This window comes from Haemorhous mexicanus, chromosome 5 (genome assembly GCF_027477595.1).
Source record: "Haemorhous mexicanus isolate bHaeMex1 chromosome 5, bHaeMex1.pri, whole genome shotgun sequence".
Classification (NCBI taxonomy): Eukaryota; Metazoa; Chordata; class Aves; order Passeriformes; family Fringillidae; genus Haemorhous; species Haemorhous mexicanus.
The window spans coordinates 64,121,971-64,143,934 of NC_082345.1; the positions used below are offsets into that span (position 1 = coordinate 64,121,971).

At 38.5% G+C, this 21,964-nt stretch overlaps 1 protein-coding gene across 1 annotated transcript in view; it reads left to right on the forward strand.

The window, feature by feature from the left end:
• RSBN1L (round spermatid basic protein 1 like) overlaps positions 1 to 21,964 on the forward strand; it is a 45,845-nt gene that overhangs the window by 3,370 nt on the left and 20,511 nt on the right. The window contains exons 2-3 of the mRNA XM_059847423.1: positions 7,604 to 7,717; positions 18,589 to 19,232. Of these exons, the coding sequence (XP_059703406.1) occupies positions 7,604 to 7,717; positions 18,589 to 19,232 (758 nt within the window). The remainder of the gene's footprint in view (positions 1 to 7,603; positions 7,718 to 18,588; positions 19,233 to 21,964) is intronic.

Here is a 21,964-nt window from a genome sequence, read left to right on the forward strand (position 1 = left end):
AAATGGAAAACGTCCTTTTTGCAGCCAAAAATGGAGATGCATTGCAGGTGGATACATGGAATGGAGTGGGCTTTCCAGTCATTCCAGTACCTATAAATGAGGAGGAGTTGTGTTTCTGATCAGTGAGCTGTGTGCTCTGCTGCACAGAGTTCTTAGGGTGTAAGGAGAAAAAGCTTTACCTCTTTGTGAGAGAGACTGAGGCACAGATTTCAGTACTAGAGAAAATAAGAAGCAAAGCTAGAGGAATTAGGAGAAGAATGGCAAAATTTGTCTCATGAGATTGTTAGGACTGTGGTATAGACAAAATAATACAGGGACTGAGGGTGTGCAGTGATGTGGAGTGAATGATGTGAGATCTGGTAGCAAATGCATTTTCCTGATTTTAGTTTAATTACGGTAATGATGATAGGAATATTGACACTGAGGAGGAAATGGTGAGATTTTTCACCTTGCATTCAGAAAAGCTGATGATAGGAGCTGATGTGTGTCCTTCACTTGCAGTAGTGATTACGAGGTAAGGGAGCCTAGTTCTGAGGCACCCTAATTTCCTGAGTGATAGGATGATATTAAGCTTGGTAGTAGCCAAGATGGATGATGTGCTTAAAGCTTTTCAAAAATTTTTTTTATATTTTCTTCAAGTCTTTGTTTAAAGACTTCTTTGGTCTTTTAATTAATTGCAAAGAGCTTTTAAGTTGCAGAGTCATAAGCAGGCCTTACAGCTTGTGATTCCATTAAATGAATGGAGTTCAGTGACCCCTTCAGAGATGATCTACCATGCAGAGAGCCTGAAAGAGCCTTTTGCCAGATGCATGATTTATTCTGCAGATAACGAGGTTTAGGCTGTTTAAAGTAAGCTTAAATTTCACTTGTCACGAACATTCTGATAGTGGAACTAAAGTTGTGCAATGTTTTTGTTTTTAAAACACCGTGTCAGTCTGACAGAAGTGATTGCTGTTCATGCTATGACTCTGCTGATTCAGTTAGTCATTTAACTGATACTCTGCTCTAGCAGTTCATAGTTGACATTGTTTTCATAACAGTGCAAAGCTCAGCTCAGCCACTCCCCTCTTCATTAGGCAATGCCTGGCCAAATCTTTGGTTTTGATCCCTATACTTGCTGTAAGGTGTAATACAGTTGCATTATCCATCTTTTCTGCTTTTGTTGTTGTTTCTGTGTACAATTTCTCCTTCCCTCCTTTTTTTTTCTTCAGTGATCCATTTGTAAGATTGCCTCAGTGTGCAGGCAGTTGCAAAATGAGATTGACGCTTTTTGACTTGCAGATGGGGATTTCCCATATGAGCAAGAAAGCTGAATATGGCACTGTAGCTTTTGTTTTTAGAATTAGTCTATTTTCTTTTAACTCTCCCTCCTTTGCCCCCCCCTTTCCAACCCCCTTCTTTCTCCTGCTATCTGTGAAGGATAGATAAGATTAGATTTCACATGAACATTTAGCAGTGATTCTTCTGGTAACAGTTACCTTGTATCGTGTGGCCCTTCTGAGATTTTAGCTTTCCAGAAGTTATGCTTTTCAGTTTTAATAATTCTGGTTGGCATCCAGTGGGATGCTCATTTCATAGTCTCTCTTGCCAAAGTAGGTTGAAGAATGTTTTGAATCTTCTTTTACCCCTCTTTAGAACTGGGACCATGCATCTTGCTTATAAGGGTGTCTTTTATATTTTCTTCTGCTAAACATTTCCTCCTTCTGTTAACTACTACTTCCCTTTTTTTCTTTTTCCTTGGACTATGTGGCTCACTTCCCCCTCCTTTCTGTTGAATTTTTTAAATAAAAGTCATTTTCATGCTTATGAGACCTCTTGACCACTCTCATCTGAATTCTTCAATATATTTCTATTTAGATACCCTACTGTAAGCAGCAATGTCTAGAAAGTGTTTGAGGTTTTAAGTATGGTATTCAGGAGGAAGAGGGACTTCTCAAATTTCTGTTGCTGTTTGAGATTTGCAGATCAGTTTTCAGAGCTGGTAGTGACAGTAATGTAAGTTTGCGATGCTGGGATGAGTTTGGAGCAGTGCATCTTTTTCTCGAGGGACCCTGGCCCCTTTTTGATAAGGTAACTTGACATTTGCTAGGCAGAGCAAAATCTTTCTAAACTGGAGAACCATGCTCTTCCTGTAACCCGGAATCCAACTTTGTGTATAATTGACGCAGCAGAAACTTACTCTGATTTTAGAATACCAAATGATTTTTCTTAGTTGACACAAGATCAGGAGGCTGAAGCATTTGATCTGAAACCTCTTTAAGAGGCCTTGTTTGCAGCTCTCACATTCTTTGCTACTGATTTCTACTCGCCAGTGCTTGAGCTTAAACTCATTCAGTTCTGCATGTAGAAGGTCTCCTTACAAGTGAGAAGCTTAAAGGAACTGGGAACTGTGAAGATCATATTTCAGTTTTTTAAAAGTGTTTTTATTCTGAAAGGAATCTGTCCTCCTTTTCATTCATTGAAGAGCTTGAGGAAATATTCTTGCCGATAAGGGGATTTTTTGAGTCATATCTTGGATTTTAAACTTAAATTACTGAAAGGAATGTCAGCCATATGTTCCTGGTTGCTGGGATGTGAAACCTATCCCTTTTTTGATGGTTTGTATTTTATCTTGAACATACTGTATGGGTTTTTCCATGTTCATTAAGCTGGGAAACCTGCTCTGCAGTGTACATTGTAGGATTTGATAAGTGCAGGTGTCAAAGCTGTTAGCATGATGATATTAAATGTACTTCATGTACCTGCATAACCAGTTAAACATGGCTTCTTGAGGTTTTATTTTTATGGATATTTGTTCAAAGTGAGGAGGGTGCTGATGGAAGGGATGGTAACTGATGTTCTTGTGTGCCCCTCCTTATTCCCCCTTCCTTTCAGTTACACTGCTGGTGGTGTTATCCATATTGATGGTGTCCCTTAGCAGTAGTCTGTAAATATTTTGCTTCATGTGCAGTAACAGCCCTTAAATCAAACAGAGGAGAGGCAGGCAGAATACTTTGAACATAATCTATGACTGACTGCTAATGTGAGTTACCATCTGGAAAATGATGCAGAGCAGCTGCAGCTTTTGGCATCTGACAGGGCTGTACAGCTCTCCTCTTTTAGTGCTGAAATGGACTTGCTTGTTTTAGTTCCTGCATGGACTTTAAGGTGCAAATTTCCCAAGTTACAGCCACCACTTTGTACATAAGATCCACTCAAGAGCAGTTTCCACTTAGTATTCACTTTCTATACTCTTGGTTTACCTTTTTGTCTGTAGAAAGCTTGCAGTAGAGGCAAAGATCTGATTAGATTTCTGAAATCAGGATGGTGTGATCTGTGAATTTGTGTTCCTGTATTTACTGCTTAGGAAATCGTGGCTGCTATGAATATCTCTTGAGTTGGGAAACAAAGAACTTTTACTGCACCCTTTAGTTGTAAATGGCTATGTAATGTATAAAAATGGTGTATATCCATTTCCTTTATTTATGTACTTAACCTAACATCCAGAAAAAGTAGCTTTGGAATTTCAGGAGGAAGTATGCATATAATTCTCAATTAGTTCAGTTCATTGTGTAGGATTGTTGTAAAGTGAAGATATTTTTCAGATGCCCTTTAGAAAGGTGAGATGGCACACACCATAACTGTCTTCCTGTCTATATGTTGCACTTCTTTTATTTTAATGTACTGCTGTTGCTGCTGCTGTTGCAGCATTTCTTTTGGATGTGGGTGTACAGTTTTCGTGACACGCAAGGCAAGGAATATGGACTTTATGGTGACACTCCTTAGTGTAAATTTGAATGAGACATGTAGAAATCTCTTCATTCCTTAGGTGTTGTATTTTTTCTGAACAGGGATACTTATTCCTACTAAGCCCTATATTTTAAAAAGTATACAGTGGTTTAATTTAGTAGAGTTGGATTTGGTTTGCATGGCAAGGTAGCAGGGGAGATACAGGGGTGGCTTCCTTGAGAAGCTGCCTGTGATGGTGGTAATCATCTCTGGGATTATGTTTTTTAAGAGGGGGAAAAATTTACTGCACAGGACCAGTTGCAGCTGGACAGAGTATAGAAGGTGGAGCAGGAAGTGCTCCAGGTGCCAGAGCAGATTCCCCTGTAGCCCCTGGGACAGCTCCTGGTGGGGCAGCTGTGCCCCTGCAGCCCAGGGGGGTCCCTGGGGAGCAGAGATCCACCTGCAACCCTTAGGGGACTCCAGCCAGGAGCAGGTGGATGTCCAAGGGAGGCTGTGACCCCGTGGAAGCCTTTGCTGGAGCAGGCTCCTGGCAGGACCTGTGGAAAGAGGAGCCCATGGTGGAGCAGGTTTTCTGGCAGGACCTGTGATGCTATGGGTCACCACGCTGGAGCAGGCCGTGCCTGAGGGACTGTGCCACATGGAAAAGGACCCACACTGCAGCAGTTTGTGAGGAGCTGAGCCCATTGGCAGGATTCACACTGGAGAAGTAGGTGGGACAAGTGTAGTGTAAAGATAGATTCCTTTTTTTTTCACCATGGGACACAAATTACTTCAGATGATTGGCTTTTAGTTTTAGTATCTTTGGAGGTATGTAAAGGCCTTCCCTCTTGTGTGTTTGGGCTATGTTATTTCTGTGGAGGCTCATTTCGTCCACAGCAGCTCAAAAAGCTTTTTTTATTTTTCTTTTTTATTTGTTAGGAGTAGTCTTGGTGGAAGCTAACTGCAGAATATTCTATGGATGTGGAAAGCTTATTATAAACATCTCCTACCTTTTACTACTTTGTGGTCTTGGTGCCCTACATATGAAATGGAGACCAGTAGTAGCTTCTACTGGTAAACTTCAAAAAAGCTGTACAAGAGCATTCCAGGTTTTTATAACTTCAACAGAACAAGATTTTCTTGTTTTTCCTTGCCAGTGTCACTCACTGCTTGTTTATTTTGTGACATGTAGGTTGTAAATTGTTTAATATTGGGGGTATTAATTTTAAAGCAGGAATTTTATGAAGAATGTTCATGTTTCTGGATGTCCCTCAGGAGAACAATCTGCAGACTTTTGTTTGAGAGTTGTGTTTGAATTCTGCAAGCCAGACTAGAATATACTAATGCTCAGAATCTTAAGACATTTCAACTGAGAATTAAGTTCAGGTGTTAATCCATGGAATAACTCATTTTGACAGGTTTTTTTTAATGTACAAAGATTTGTTTTTAAATTTCAGTATTTATGCTTTTCTTTTAAGGTGAACTACTGGCTATTGTTAAGCTATTCTGTGAGCCTTGAAGGAGGAAATCAGAAAATCTGTACATTCAGATTGAGCTTCTCAACTGCCTTTTACTTGCATCAGGCTCTACACTGGTTTGGTTACAAGACTGTGATTTCTAGAAGGGAAAGTTTACTCCAAACTTCCCTCAGCTTCATTTACATTGTATTTGCGATCACTTATGGTAGGATTTACTTGTGGCTGTTGCTGGGGGAAGTTACAGAACACATTCATTGTTTCTTTTGTTGGGAAAGTTTCACCATTGACTCTAATTGCTTTGTAGAAGTGAAAATAAACTAGAGGCACTTTAAAAGGTCTTCTGTCTTTATGTGTTGCTTCTGACAAAACTGGGAGATTCATTGGCCTCATTTTCATGAGCTGGCAGTTAAAGATTCTTTCAGTCTTTTGTCCTCTTTCAACAAGACAACATCTATATATGCTCTTCAATCTTGTTTTGATTTGTAGGTGATAGCAGAAGTCAAGTGTGCCTCTTAACCATACAAAAATATTGAGATAAAATCTAGGTCTTCCCATGATAATTGTAGTTCTGGCTGAGTTGATCATTCAGCCAAGGTTATAAATCAAGCCTGGTGTTACTGCCTGCTAGCTGAGTGTCTGCTTTTATATTAACTCCTGTTGTACAGTTTACCCAATTTCATACTCAGGTTGCAGGGGATTTACAAATTAGAGTTGCCTTTTTTGGGGAGAAACAGGTTGGAGAGGAAGATTTATGTCAGTTTAACCTATTTCTAGAAAGGTTTGTGTTGCTTAGGAAGGCTTGTTTGGTTTCCGTGGTCTCCTATACACATAAATATGCTTTGTCATCCATCCCTTCCCACAGAGGTGCTAGGAGGAGGCTGTTCTTGGACATGGCTGTTTCAGTCACTTACAATTAAAACATCTTCTAAGTGCAGCTACGTTTTTATGTTTGTGCCAGTATAGTTTCTGTTATCTCCCTGTTGCTTATGATCTGTGGAGAGGCAAGAGGCATATCTCAATTGCCATCTATTTTGGTTTTTATTTGATTCATTTTCTTATGACTCTCCCTAAAAGACATCCTTTGCTTCACTCTAAGAACTGCAAGGGTTTAAGTTCTGTACTCTCGTTAGAGTACTCCTCAGAGGAAAGATATGAATGCTGTGGAATCACTGTTAGAGCATTCATTTACGTGGATTACTGTCGGCTCTTTGCACCTGTATCAACATGCTTCCTGAGTAGTTTGGTTAGGGGTCATTCTACATTGCCTTCTAGAATTGAGGGCTTTCTTTGGCTTGGTTCTGAAATATTTCTCATTTGTTAGTAGCGAACATACTCGCTACTTCTATTTTATGTGAATGCTTAAGGAAGAGTAATTGGATTTCTTTGCTTCTACTTGGGGTTTATAATGCAAGTACCATGAATAAAACATCAGGGCTGTCTCTCAGCTGTATTACTGAAGCATAACATTATGTAGAAGCTTGAAATCAGATTTCCTCTTTCCCTGTGGAGGTTAAAAAGCCCAGTGAACTCTTTGAGCAGGTACTGGCTTCAGGCCAGGAAATAAGGCGTGAAGTGCTGGCTGCTCTGCATATAAGCCTAGTAAAATCTGACTTTAATGCTCGGCCTCAGAAGTGAATCTCAACTTGGCTTGCAAAGATGACTGCTTGAGACTATGAATTCCTCTAGGTCTAGTATTTTACATGCAGAAAGCATGCCTAAAGGCTCTGCTTTTCTACATCAGGGATTTAAAAACCTGGAGTGACTTGACAAGAAAGTAAATGAAAAATGAGACTGCTCAGGTAAGCTGTTGCTGATTGTAGGTAAGCAGGGGAAGCACCAGTGAATTAAATCTGCTGTGTGAATGCAGCACATCTCATGTTTTTATTAATTATATCTGACTGCTATTGCTGCATTAGCCTGTGAATGTAATATAAACGACTTTTCATTTGACAGATTAAGCCATCTTTCCCAGGTATTTGCAAAAGCCTTTAAGTTCAGAGTATGTATAGATAGTTATGAGGTTTTCAGTGTAGATGTGCACCCAAGAAAATGCTAACTGTACTTTTCCCCCCCCCAATTCTTATGTAATGCATGCGATTCCAAATTCAACAAATGAGCTGACTGCAGATGCAAAATAAGAGCAGAAGGTATAGGAGTAAGCAAAAATTACTACACAGTTAACTTGCTGGGTTTCTGCATACAGCCAGAACATAACAAACAAAACTTTTCTGAGTTAAAGAAGCTTATGTTGGATTATGCAACAGATAAATATTAGCTTTTCATATTGTAAGTACTGGGATTTCCTTGTAACTCCTCCTCTATATCCTCTTAATAGAGCTTGCATAAGAGAAATAGGAAACATGTACATTACAATTAGTTTTCTGTTCTTGCTTAATTGTGAAATATTTGCATTTCAGGTCAAATCAAAGACAAAGTTAAAGAAAGGGAGAAGAAGCAAAAAGAAAAGAAGAAGCACAAACTAATGAATGAAATCAAGAAAGAAAATGGAGAGATCAAATTACTGCAGAAAGGTAGGTTCAGACTATGTAGTGATTTTTCATTCTAGTGCTAGAGGTATTTTTGATTGGATGCTGTGTTTTAATACTATGTTTTTTCTTTTAACTTATGCCATTTTTCCTGGTTAGTTGGTACAAAAGTTGCAAATTAAAACCTGATATAGTTGTTAATTTTTTTTGTCAACTGTGCTAGGTACTGGAAATTAAAGATAAAACTATCATCACAGTGTTGTATATAGAATAGTAGTAATAGGAAAGACCAGTACTTCAAGGAACAATATTAGTGATTCTTCAATAACTGCTGACAAGATGTAGGTTATCATTTTATATCTTGTGGGGAGGAAAGATAAATGAATGTTACATTTTATGACTAGCATTAATTGTACAGGACTGAGTAATTAAGGAGTTATAATTCAGGAGCTTTGTCAAATACTAGGCAATTGTATGCAACATGCAGTCTTAATTTTGGCTAATTTCTTCAACTTTGTTTTCTGTAATGAGAGGCAGTTAAGGCTAAATTCTCATGTGGCTTGTACATCCATTGAATCTTAGAACTGTACAGTGGTTGAGCTTGGAAGGGATCTAGTCCAGCTACTCCAAGTATGATCAACTAGAGCAGGTTGCCCAGGATTATCAGACTTCTTATCTCCAAGGGTGGAGGTAACAGTCTCACTGGACAACTGCATTCAGATTACATATACAGAAATTTTTTTATAGTGATTGTGATAATAGACTGGAACAGGTTGCCCAGGCAGGTGATGGATAGTCCATCCCTGGCAGTGTTCAAGGGCAGGTCAAGAATTGGGCTCTGAGCAACCAGATCTAATTGTGAAGATGCTCCTGCTTATTGCAGCAGGTTGGACTAGATGGTCTTGAAAGGTCCATTCCAGCCCAAGCTAAGTGTCAGTTGTGTGGTCTATGAAGAAAGGCAGAGGCTGCTGGGACTGATAGGCCTGGAGAAGAGGAGGCTCACGGGGGGATCCTATCAGTGTGTGGAAAAACCTGATGAAAGGGAGTGAAGAAAGTCATCAACTTGTACTCCATGAGCTTATTTCTTCCAGGTGCAGGGTTTTACCCACCCCTCTGTTAACTTAATGAGTCCCCCAAGTTGGCCCATTTCTACAGCCTCTTTAGGTCCCTCTCACTGACAGTGCAGCTCTGTAGTGCATCAGCTCTGTCCAGTTTTGGATCAGCTGCAGCTTGCTGAGGGTGTGCTCTGTCCCATGATGCCATTATTGGAGAGGTTGAACAATACCAACACAAGATATTAAGGTCTGGATTACTCCAGCAGTGACTGTTTCCAACTGGAATTTGTGCTGCTGCTCACAACCCTTTGAGCACAGCAGTTTAAGCCAGTACTTGAACCACCTTACTCTTCACTTAGGTCATGCTGCATCAGATTTTCTGTGAGGGTGTTGCTTATTTGAGTAGACCAAATGTTTTTTTAATCTGTTGTTTTCAGACTCTACTTTTGAAGTTAGGAACAAATGCCTGATATGTTTTTCTGTTACCTCGTATACTGTAGGATTTAATTTACAAACCAGAAACTGAAACCCTCAAATCAAATCTTGAACTTCAGAATGCTCATAAGAGATCAGAGGCACAGAGCCCTTTAATTACTGCATCACGTATTATACTCTACACGCAAGTAACTGTATTAACAATGACAGCTTAAAACCTGTGTTGATCAGATCTCAAAGTACTGCCATGAACTTGAGGATTGTGTAAGCTGGTGACTTCCTGTGCAAAGGCAGGTGTGACTAGTCTTTGCTGAGCATGGAAGGAAGTCGATGGTTCAGATACTGGGCAACACGTAACTGCCATAACAGTGGGTTCTTCAGGCTTAGTTTGAGTAGCAGCCTTTTTTTACACTGGGTTCTGTTTCGGTTGCCATTCAGCAGAAGAGGTGCAATCTGCAAAGAGAGCAAGTTGTCTTGCACCAATCTAATAGATGATACCTCATGGGGCTGTTGAACCTAAAACAGTGCTTTATTTTCAGGTTAATGTTAAAGTGCATATGCCCAAGGACTGTGTTAGAAGACCTCTTCTGAGAAGCAGGATAGCTTATTTTCACAACAAACAGTGCTACAAGTGTATTAGATGCTTCACCCCTATTTTGCTTATTTTATATTTTCTTTAAGGTGTTGGCTGTTAAGTGTTTTGTAGAGGCTGTGTTTGGTTTGCCAGTATCCTGCAAAATTGACTCTTGTTTCAGGGATAGAAGGGAGTGAGTCAGGAGAGCAGTTATTTAGAGCAGACAGATCACCTCCACAGGGTTTGTATCCTGTTCAGAACGGCAGCTTGGTGTCTTCTGTGCCTCCAGAATCTGACTGAATGTGCTTATATGTGCTGTGAGGTTTGTATAACATTTCCTGAGCTGTCCTGCAGATCTAACTTTACATCCTGGGCAAGAAAGAGCAGAGGCAGAAGTGCTTTATGATGCAGCATCTTGTATATATCAGTGGTCAGTGTCTCTCTGACCTTTTCAATTGCTAACTCTTTATCTAAGAGTGTCTTTTTCCTGTGTAACAAAAGTTAAACTTCAAGCCCTATTGTTTTGAGCTCAGGATTTACTGTGTGGGCTTTGGAATGAGTCTGCTTTCCATTTCTTCAGGCTTTTGCTTTTGTGGTTGTTTTTTCTGTTTTTAGTGTGTGTCTGTTTAGAGACCAAGATTACAGTGCCTAAAGACAGCTTATTTCCTTCTTCTAGGTATTAGATCTATATCTTGTTGTAAAATATTGCTCTGACCATCTGTTTGTGACTGACTTTGGCTGAGGGGGTGGAGGTAACAGCCTACGTGACTTCAGACAGCTAAACTGGCTGTCCAAGGTCAGAGGTGATGAGTTATAGAAGAGGTCAGTACTGAGGGACTGATGCCTTTTGAGGGAGAGCTGGTGCATAAGCCTAATTTTGGTGCTCTAAGCTGAACGTGGAAGAGTTTATTTATACTTGGAGGCTCTGGGTTGTGAGCTGTTCATCTGCCTAAACTTGGGTTGGCGTTCTGTTGAAAGCAGTGTTAAAACTTGCCCGTGTTGGAGAAGGGCAATTCTTAAAAAGGGTTTCTCTACTGTGCTTAAGACTGCTAAAGGAAATGAGGCCCTCTGAAAGATGGCTTTTTTTATAAACCTAGAGTTAAAAGGTTTTTTTGTCATCCTTTTGCATTTAAAATATGTATTCTCTGTAGATAAGGCTGTAGAATTGTCTCTGTGTCTCTGTCTGCTATGTGGAAGGAAGAGCTCAGTTTACAGACAAAAGCTGCTTGGCACATGCATATTGTTAAAAATTCAGAAACTTCTAAGTGATTTAAATTTACTTTTTAGAAAAATCTGCGTTGTAAATAGTTACTGTCTAGATATTGAGCATTTCATGCAAAATATTTCCACCAGTGTTATGTGACAAAGTTATGGGATGTTCTGCAAAAAGGAGGATGATTAATAGGTTTATATGTAAACAGTCCTATTTCTGTTTTTTATTTTAGAAAAAAGTCAGTCTTGTTTTCCTGATTATTTATATCTGAGCACAGCAACTGCTAAATTTGCAGTAGGAGAAATTCTTATTATGTATTTCTGCAAGATTAAATGCCTTGGTTTATTGAATGCCAAAATTCAGGGAAGAACTGAAAATGAATATTTTATTTGCTGGTATGAACATACATAAATCCAAATTGTTTCCTGAAAGTTCTTTTAAATTACTCTTCTGGAAGAAGTAACATTTAATTGTACCTTTTTATGACCCTTTAAAATTTTTTATAGGTGGGTTTTTTACATGAGTAATTATAAAATCAGTATATTGAATGTGAGACATGGGTCTTTGTGTATCTTTAGGGAAAATGTTCAAGTATTTGTATGCAATGCACTTTAGTTGAGGGAGTAAGACTGAGATAAGAGTGCAGGGCACACAATCCACCACTGATTTGTCTGATACTGAGTTTGCTTCATAGTCCTTATGCACCAAGTTACCAACTTTTACCAATAAAATATGAGTAGAGGGTAAAACACAGATGTCAGATGAGATGGAGCAAGTGGCAACTGGAGGGAGAGCTGTGCTGGAAAGCTTTCTGCTAGAGCTGGGGATCTGGAATATGAAGCAAAGACTTCTGGTACATCAAAACGAAAATGTTAAATTTTGGTGGCTAGGCTCTCCTAAAGTACGGAAGTGAAAACCAGTCTTAATTACTGGTAGCTGTTAAAAATGTTTGTGCCTTCCTGCTACTAGCTGTCAGCTAGAAAACTGTGGGAAACAAAGACTTAAGTGTTACTAATTTTTGGCTTTTGTTTTGAAATATCTTAAGTCCCCCTCTAATCATTCTGGCTGTGACCTCGAAGTTGAGAAACGCCTGCTCTGGTTGAAACAACTGAATAAAGTCTTCAACTTCATGGTCTCTGCTTATTTAAAATTTCAGATCAAATGATCAAGCACAACAAATGAACAAAACACAACATAAAATAAATTTCAGATAATGTCTGACTTCTTGCAAAAACTTACATTTGGAAGGTTTCTGTAATTAGACAGATAAACCAGATATTAGGCTGTCTGGCATCAGTTTTAATTACAGGTATGTGTCATCTTGTAATAACAGAGCATTGGCTTATTTGCATAAAATTTGAACAGTTTTGAGTGTCAGTCCTTAGTAGTAAGTCCCATGTCACTAACAGTGACAGGTATATTATGGCACCACAAAAAATAAGGTGTGCTGAGTTACCTTGAAAGATCTACCAGTTCTGTAGATGTGTGCATGTGAGAATTATTTTTCTATTTATGGTAGGTAAGGCTTGGTACCTAGAAGATGACTAAAAGTTACTTAGCATTAGTTCTGATACTGCTGAGTAGTGCATGCATGAACAGAATGAACATAACTTCCATTCTTCTGATTTCTTTATTGATACAGTGCAAATTTTGTAGCTCTATCCTTGTGCAGATACTGCTAAGCCAAATAAGAGCAGAAGTTCTTCTTTGCTTTTTTTATAGTCCAGAAAAGTGTGAGCTCACTCTTCTTTTTAACAACAGGTCGGAGGGGAAAGTTCCTGTAAATGTGAATGCTGAAAGTTTTTTAATCCACCCCCTGTCCCTGTTATTTTTCATTCCTGGGGTCCTAGGGCAGTGAGTCACATTAAATGCAATGTTTTCAATGTGACTTAAAATTGTTAACTTCTGTCTCAGTGTTTCCAAACCATGTGGTGGAAAAAGCTTTCTGTTCATAGGTTCAGTACCTCCTGTGTCTAAATGGATCTCAGGACACATAGAGACAAACATGCCATGCGCTTCAAAATGTGTGAAATTCTATTCCAAGAGTCGTATGTATTTGTATGTATGTACACACCTGTACTGTGTGTGCTGGTGAAAACTCTGAAACACCTGTCTTGAAAGTTTTGGGTTGCCAGTGTGTGCCTCAGCAGTAAGAGGTGAATCTAGTTAGCTTGTATCACGTACTGCACTGCTGTTCCCAAATCTGACTTAAAACTAAGTAGGCTGGATATCTCAGCCTTGTGTTGGGGTCTTTATTTAAACTTTTGGATTGCTTATTTATGTTTTCACCAAATTCTGTATGTCTGCTCTGGAGCAACTTCATTACTGCCCTAGAGAGATGTGGAAAGCTGCTCTTCTTTTTTGGTGTCCATTAATGTTATTGGTTTTGGAAGATGCAGCTCATTTTACTTTAAAGTACTTTGATGTATGCAGCAAAGAAGTGACTGAGTGTGTTTCTGCTCCTCTTTACAGCTAGTGCAGAAGTAAAAGAAGAAAGTATTTATTGGGCATTGCTGATAGCAATTCCAGTATTCCAGCAAGCTAACTCTTTTTGCTCTTAAGTATTTGCAGCTTCTGAGCAGCTTTAAACATCTACTTCAGAGTAGATCTTTGAAATTGAACAGAGCAGAAGCCTTAGGCTAGAAATGTGCTTCCTCCTCTGTCACATTCTATTCAAGCTTTACTGAGAAATACTATTTGCTTCTAGAAATCAGTTTTTCACTTTGTGTTTGTATTCCTCAGGAGAACTGTCTGTACACTAAAATAGTTGAACATAAGTATTCTAAAATTGGGCATATGCAGGTGTCAAAACAGTGTGGAGACCAAGCACCACCCACACTCATTGTAAGAGGATGGATGGAGGAAATTTTAGTCTGATCTGCACTGCAGATAAATGAACTAAAATGTTACCTTTAAAAGCTAAATTTTATAACTTATTTGTTAAATTTAAAAGTTCAGGTGTTCAGCTTACAAAAATTTGTTAAGTTTTCCTAGGAAATTGATCCGTCTTATAAATGTACTGTTGGGTGAGGTGGTGGGACTTTTTTAACCTGTAAAAATTGAGCTTTGTTCGGTGCTGGGGTGGATGGAGAAGGTGTGGGGGACAGGGAGCTGAGCAGACCAGGTGGTTTGCTGCCCCGAGGAGGGGGTGGTGCTGGTACCCCTTGTGGCCTGTGTGCTTTAATTCCTGTCTGACAGTGCGGGAGCCAGTTCACTGATGTAGTGCGGGAGCCAGTTCACTGATGTAGCAGCAGAGTGCTAGTGCAGGAACCAGTTCAGTGCTGGAAGCAGTTCATGGATGTAGCAGCAGAGGGAATAGCTTTCTGCTGAGCCATTCAGTTGCTGTGCAGTTGATGAGCATCAGTCAGTAGCAGCAGTGATGCAGGACCGTGTGAAGGGAGCAGTGACAGAAGAGGGTGGGGGGTTGGATCATCTGGCATTGAGCTTATGCATTGCTCAGCTGTGTCATATCCATTTGAAGGCTGCATAATTGTCACATTTTTTCAGTCTTCCAATATACAATTTGATTTTAAAATGTTTTTTTCTTTGCAATGTGGGGTATATGAAGTATCTATATGAATAATTTTCTGTATATATGTCATTTGCTGCTTGTGGGGAAATGGAGTTTTTGACAGAACTTGTGTGTGTAGTAGCAAAAGCTTGTGTGAATTTTAAAAAGACTCAAAACAACTAAGCAGTTTTTGAAGTTGTGTTACCTAATTCCTGCTTGAAGTGGTTTTAGAGATCTTAGTTTTACTCTCGTTGGTATGCATTTTTTTCCAAAGTGTTTAATTCTAGTAATGTTTTGAAAAAAGCCCATTTGGAATCCTTTTTATCTTCTGGTTTCTGTGTTTTAAGGCTTTTTTTCTGCTTCAGTGGCATCAGTAGTTCAGACATTGAAGATGGGATTAATGTTTTGTCTCTCAAGGATAGACACCATTTTTCTCTTTAGCTGCAAGTAGCAGTTCAGGGGGCCCTGCTACTTTCCATCATAGATCTTCTGGTGGTTTTGTTGTTATACAGCCTTTTGTTCTTTCAGTGATTGTTGCTCTCTTGGTTTCCAAGTGTTTCAGAATTAAAACTGGTTCCAGTTCCATCCTTTGTATATATAGAGATCCAAAAAAATCCATGGAAGAGAGTTGCACACAGAAATGAGAGGCTGTGGGCAAATATTTTGTTCCAAGTTGTGTGCATCATTTTTGCAACTTTGTGTGATTTGAGAAAGTGCACAATGATGAATTGTAATAATTGATATATATGTAGATGACATAACCCTTTTATCTTGTGTTCAGAAGTAAAAGCAGTCTGTATTAAAATCAATGTATTTAAAGCTGAGAGGAAATTTTTTTTTTTCTATACCCAAAAAAGAATTATTTTTATCCTTTGGTTAAAAGCTTTTAACTCTTCTGAAGGTTTCATACAGATGGTGTGAAAACAGAGGGAATGATAAATGGTCTTTACTTTAAAAATGTCTTAGTGTAATTCCTTCTAAGGTTTTAAGTGCTTCCATAGATGTATACCAAGTTAAATAAGAAGCACTTTTACAACTGGGTTTGAAGACAAACCCTCTTTGGATATGTTCACAAGAACTTTGCATAATTTCAGACTGATTTACATTCCATCTATGTTGTTTCTGTCTTAAAGGCACCACTGCTTTCAAGACCATGGCTGTGCTCTTTTGAGTGCTACTCACTAATTAGAAAAAATCAGTTATTTCAGTTGGAAGCGACCTAAAGTAATCATCCAGTTCAGGTGTCTGACCACCTCAGGGCTGACCAGGAGTTTAACAGTGTTGTTAAGGGCATTGTCCAAATGCCTCTTAAACACTGACTGCCTCGGGGCAGGCATTGACCACTTCTCTAAGGAAGACTGCTTTGTTGTTTAATAGTGGAATTGTTTGTTTCATTAGTTTTTTTTTTTTTTTTTTTTTTTTTTTATTGCATAGCTGCATCCTTGAAATATGTTAAGTGATGAATTAAAGAAACTGCCACCAGATATTACAGGAGCAGTTAAATGAAATTCAGTTCAAATCAAAAGGAATGGGACAGATTGAAAGGGGAAAAGAGATTATCTTCTGTCTTGTGCTTTAGGAATGGAAGTCAATAGTTTTTGTTGTTTTGCACAGATATAAATTCATACCCATCTATTAAATAAGTACATTTCAGCTAGTAATGATATAATGTAATTTAATAGCTGGATGTTCAGCAAGAACATACAGATGCTGATCTTCATTTAGGATTTTCTTTGGTGATAACAAACATGCTCAAGTAGAAGAGAGTAATTTGGCTCTTACTGCAGCAAATAGCTTCTTGCTGTGAAGTTTATTGCCATTTATATTTCTCTTGAACCCCAGTCAATACAAATTTCTATCCTTTTCTGCCATACATAATGTCCCAGATCTGAGTGACTAGTTTGAACAAAAGTCTTATCTCCATTTGAAAATAAGTGGGTTGGCAGGTAAGTCCTGCTTCCCTCTACATCACCTCATTCCAGCATTTGGTGCTACAGTTCTATAGTTTGTATATTCAAACTAATATAATATCTGCAGAATGCTTGACTTCTTTGTGATATCCATCAGCATAACAAAAAAATTTCATATTTAGAGTGAAACAATTTTAAAATGCTGAGTTAAAGTATTACTAAGAGTTTGCAATACCTATAAACCCAGATGCTTTTTTGCAGTTGTGAATTCCTGCAGTCAGGAGGAAGGGAAAAATGTCTGAGTCTGTATTTTGAGATTTGTATTGAGATTTCAAAGCCTGCAGTATGTAACTTCCCACTGTCATAAGCCATTTCTTTGTTTTTATTTCCCACTGACTGGAGCTGATGCCATAATGACACCATTACAATACCCCAGAATGTAGCAGCAGGTGATTTTTTTGCCAGGTAATGACATTACACACAAGGACCCTGCCACCTGAATGAGCCATTTTCAGGATTCCTCTGAGGTTGAGGTACTTAGTTGTTGAGCACCTGTTGCTGCTCCTCCTGGTCTTTTCATGCTCACTAGACTTAAAGACTCTGACAGAAAGAGGATATTAACAAAGAAGTGGTGAATATTGCATCTACCAGATGAAGCAGTCCTGTTGCTGAGGTTTGATGCTGGGTTTACATTAAATTTAGCCTAAGAAAGGACAGACTTCCATGAAGATACTGGCAGTTGAACTTTTGGCAGTTGAACTTAGTTAGCTAAAAGTGAAATTGTTCAGAGAGTGTGCAGTGTTAAATCTGATTGAGTGAAGAGAGTCTTTGTAGTTATTAACTGTGTAGATTAGGTTAAGAAATCCTAGAATCCATTTCCTTGTTTGGACTAAATAAGAAATGAGGTGACCTCAGGGCATTTCTCATTCCCCTCTCTGTGAGAAAATAGAATCCAGGGAGATAACTAAATCTGCCTCCACTTCAAGAATCCCAGAAGTATTTAGCTGCTGTCACAAACCTCCAGAGACTCAGACCTAAGTGTCTCAATTGCTTGTTCTCCTTTCCAGTATCTGCATCTTCCATGTCCAACCTCTTAATCATCAGCAAGAATTTGTGATCCCATATCCCATACACCAACAGTTGTGGTCTCCTTTTTTTTTTTTTTTTCCCTTAAAGGACTCTCGTTGTTACTTGGACGTGGGATGGCCAACTGAAAATAATCTTCTGCAACATTGTAGTAGAGACTGGCTAACTTAACTCTTGCAGATTTCATATTACTTAGTCTTGCAATGAAGTACACGATTTTTAAACTTGAAAGCTTCTGTGTTTGAACATGCTGGTTTTGAATTGCTGGTGTGAATATAATTTTGTGCTGAAACATACCCACTAACTTTGTTTTATGATGTGCTAAATCATTTTGACTGCTTGATCTTAGGGCAGTGTAGTGCTAGAACTTTTTTGGCTACCACTTCTATTACTTGCAAAAGAAAAAAAATCACTTTTTTAAAACAAGTGAGAACATTTACCTTGGCAATCACTTGAATGTGCTATCCCCAAATGAGTAATTTCTGCCTTTAGGACATTTAGGACAGTTTGTTTTCATGTCAGCTTGTATATTAAGAGAACTTGAAGCTAGTTTCTTTTTTGTGAGCGTTTTCTTTAATGTGTCTTTTGTTTTAATTTTATTTGTTATAAAATGTATGGGATGAGTTTTTAGATGTTCCCACTTGTTCTTCAACAAAGTTTTTCTAGTCGTGAAATAATGACCATGTGCAGAAGCCTATCAGACAAGGTCAGTTCTGGCAGTGCATCTTGTGGGCAGCTTGCTGCTGCCGTTCATATCCATGGATGGTTTGTAGCCCCTTGTTTGGCAGTGTTGGACAGCTGTCCTGTGATGTCTCTGGACGTCATGGGACAGCAACTGCTAATGACCAGCTAAAGGGAATGATGGACTGCAACTCATCATGAAAGCAGCCTGGGGAAACTTGGGTTATTCTCATGTCTTTCCCCTGTTGTCTCTGCTTATTTACCAATTGCACATGGCAGGTGTCTCTTCCCCTTCTCACTTTTGGTAACGTACACATTGTGACCCTTGCTTTTGGTCTCTGGTCTTTGTGTGCCACGGTGAGAGTTTTGGTGACTTTGAATCCCAATCTTTAAATATATATTTTGTATAAAAATTTCCTTAAGAGATCTTTTTTTTTTAAACTCTCAACAGGTGGGAAGGAGAAACCAAAAACCAATGCAGAAGAGCTACAGATTAAAAAAGTTAAGAAGAAAAAGAAAAAGAAACATAAAGAGAATGAGAAGAGGAAGCGTCCAAAAATGTACAGCAAATCTATTCAGACCATCTGCTCAGGATTGGTTTCTGACATTGAGGATCAGGAAGCCAAAGGCATCATAGATGAGCATCTTAAGGATTTCAATGGGAAAAATATGGATCCCAAGAAGGACTATGAGTCCAAGATACCAGAGAACAGTGAGTTTCCATTTGTCTCGTTAAAGGAGCCACGGGTTCAAAATAAACTCAAAAGGTTGGACACATTGGAGTTCAAACAGCTGATTCATATTGAGCACCAGCCTAACGGAGGTGCATCAGTTATCCATGCCTACAGTAATGAACTCTCCCACTTGTCTCCTGTGGAGATGGAGAGATTTGCAGAAGAGTTTGTGGGTCTGGTTTTTAGTGAAAATGAAAACTGTGCAGCTTACTATGTAATGGGTATTGTTCATGGGGCAGCTACTTATTTACCTGACTTTTTAGACTACTTTTCGTTTAATTTTCCCAATTCACCAGTGAAAATGGAGATTTTGGGAAAGAAAGATATAGAGACAACGACTATGTCAAATTTTCATGCTCAGGTAAGAGGTTATGCATTTTACTTTCTAAAGTCATATAATGGTTTCAAACAACTGTGAACGGGTTTTTTTTAGAGTAGTTGCTATTAGCTCTGCAGTGTGGATGACACAGAAGACTAGAAACAAGGGATTTCTTTAATAAGTCAGTTCTGCATTATTGAAGATGAGAAGAGACATAAAATTGTTAACTGAGACATCAAATTGGATTTTTGGTGGGAGGGCAAGTGTTTGCATGCTTGTGTGTGTAGGTTTCTTTGGATTTGTTTCTGTAGCTGAAGATAACCCTCCAAAACTCATGGTTAAAAATGGTTTAGCTGTGGCTTTCTGGCTTTCTGTACAGTAGTATGTCTGTATTGTCATAAAACTGAAATGCTTTAATACAGTGTTATACATAAAAACCTGCATAGGGCAGAGTTATATTAGCTGCATTTGTAGTTTGGGTTTTCTAAATCCATCCTCAAAGAAGAACTTGGGGATATTGTGGATGTGGATTTGGTCCTTATCCCTGTGCATTTCTCCTCACTTGGCTGGCTTCTCTGAAAGCTCTTAAGTTAAATGGTAGAATGACTGGCAGCTTTTGACTATTCTTTTAGTTCAAATTTTTTTGAAAGAAATGACTGTATGCTCTCTTAACAACAGCTGCTGATTAAGCATCACCTCTGCTGTTTATTAACTTGCTGTAGAAAATACATTTCTGTTGCACAGAAATCATTCATAGCACTGGTTTTCAGGAGAAAAAGTCTGTCCAATTTTCACCTTGGTGATGAGGTAATTGCAAAAAGCCCCTCCAGTGACTATGAAACAATTTATGCAGAAACCCAGTCCTGTTATTGCTATCAGTTTTATCTCACAATTACCCTTTTAACTCCCGTATTTGTGAATTTAGATGTTGTATGGATCAGCTTTAAACTATTTCATCTTCACTTTTGAGACTGTGAGAGTTCAAGTGTAGGTTACACTGTCATCTCCTTCATGAAAACCATGCCTATTTTTTCCTTTTGGCTGCATAGACATTTGCATAGAACACCTGCATGTATTGACAGAATTCAGGTGTGTGTTATCCACAAGGATATGCAGAACTAAAATGTTGCTTCAAGAGAACATTTGCAGTGCTGGCTGAGAAAATATTTACTATTGAATATGTATATATTATATGGAATATGAGTATTCTGTGAACTACAGTCACTGTTTTTCTTGAGTATGTATAAACTGAATCATTATTAATAAAAATCACAGAACATATAATGGACAGCTCTCCAGAGCTGCTCTTTGGCCATTTTAGATAAGAAAAGCTGGATCTGTCCATGTATGTATGTTCCTTAAATCCAGCTGGATATCTTGGGTTGCATTAACACCCCGTAGCTGTGTGCTAGTGCCTGCCCTAAAGAAATAGCTAATAAACGCCCAAATTTTATTGTTGTGAATTATCATCGAATTCTTTTACTAGAAGGATAGATGAAATTGTTATTACAATGGTAACATCAGCATCTGTAGTTAAACCAGTCCTGTGTTCTTTGGGGTTGAAATCATAATTCCCCATTTTTGTGTAAGTGAAGGAGGAACAGAGAGAGGCTGTGGTAGATGAAAGAAGCTGAACTGTGTTATTACAGCGTTCAACTGGTGAGCTCCATGGTCTAAGCTGTATTTTACTTGGCTGGAGGTTTAGTTCTGGTATCTTCTTTTCCTTTGTCTTCCCTCATTTTTTTTCTTAGTTTTCATGGCATTTTATCACTTCTCAGTTTGGCTGCTTGACAGAAAAGGCTTGGCTCCTTGTATTTTTGCTAATTAAGGGGTAGAGGGTGTATAAATAATGTGTACAGGCAAACATCAGACTTCAACTGTCTTCTGTGTATCATTTTTGTTTCCTGAAATATTTAAGTCAGTATCTTGGTTGCCTAGTTATTGATTCTAATTTTCCTTATGGTTTTCTTATTTCTGTTTTACTTTGGCTATTTATTTTGGTTTTTTTTAATGTGGTCTGCTACAGTTAAAATGTTTTGTTAGCTTTGTATTCTCCTTTTTGATGTGTTACATTTTGTGCATATTGAGAACATTATGCTGCCTCACTAAATTCTTTGTGAATCTTTTAAAGGGATTCTAATATCTTGTTGCAGTATATTTTGATGAAGCTTTAAATGTATTTGGTTTTCTGTTCCTACATTTCCCCAGCTTTGTGCTGTGGTGTTCCTTGACCTAGGCAGCCTGAGCAATGTCTAGCAGCCGTTGTACATCCTTAGTTGAGGAAGGATTTGTTTTCTGAGGTTTAAGTAGGAAGTTGATTTTATCAAGTCTGCTTTGAGTATGTATCTTGGACTTCATCAGCTTTAAGAAACTTGGGTATTCCTTTGGTAATTTGAACTGAAACACTGAAATGAAGCTCACTTTGATACAAGAGGTTCTTCGGTGGTTTCTCAGAGCTCATGTAGCGCATGTAATCAGTCTGACAAATGTAAGTATTTAAAAAGATCAAGAAAAGTATTATAAAAAGAAGAATGAAGGTTGAGCTAAGCCTGAAATGGAAAGTGTTATAGAGTGTTTTATCAATTTTTGTTTTTCAAGTTGATCCTTTTGTTACTACTCAATCTTCCACCTCCTGGTTTGTAACAGATGTGGGTTTGTGATTTTTTGGTTTTAAGTAATGCATATTTCGAAATCATCAGTTCTGTGACAAGAGTCAGATTGCACAGTAAATTCTGTTGCTGAGGTCAAATTGGAGTCCTCCTAAGTTTACCTGG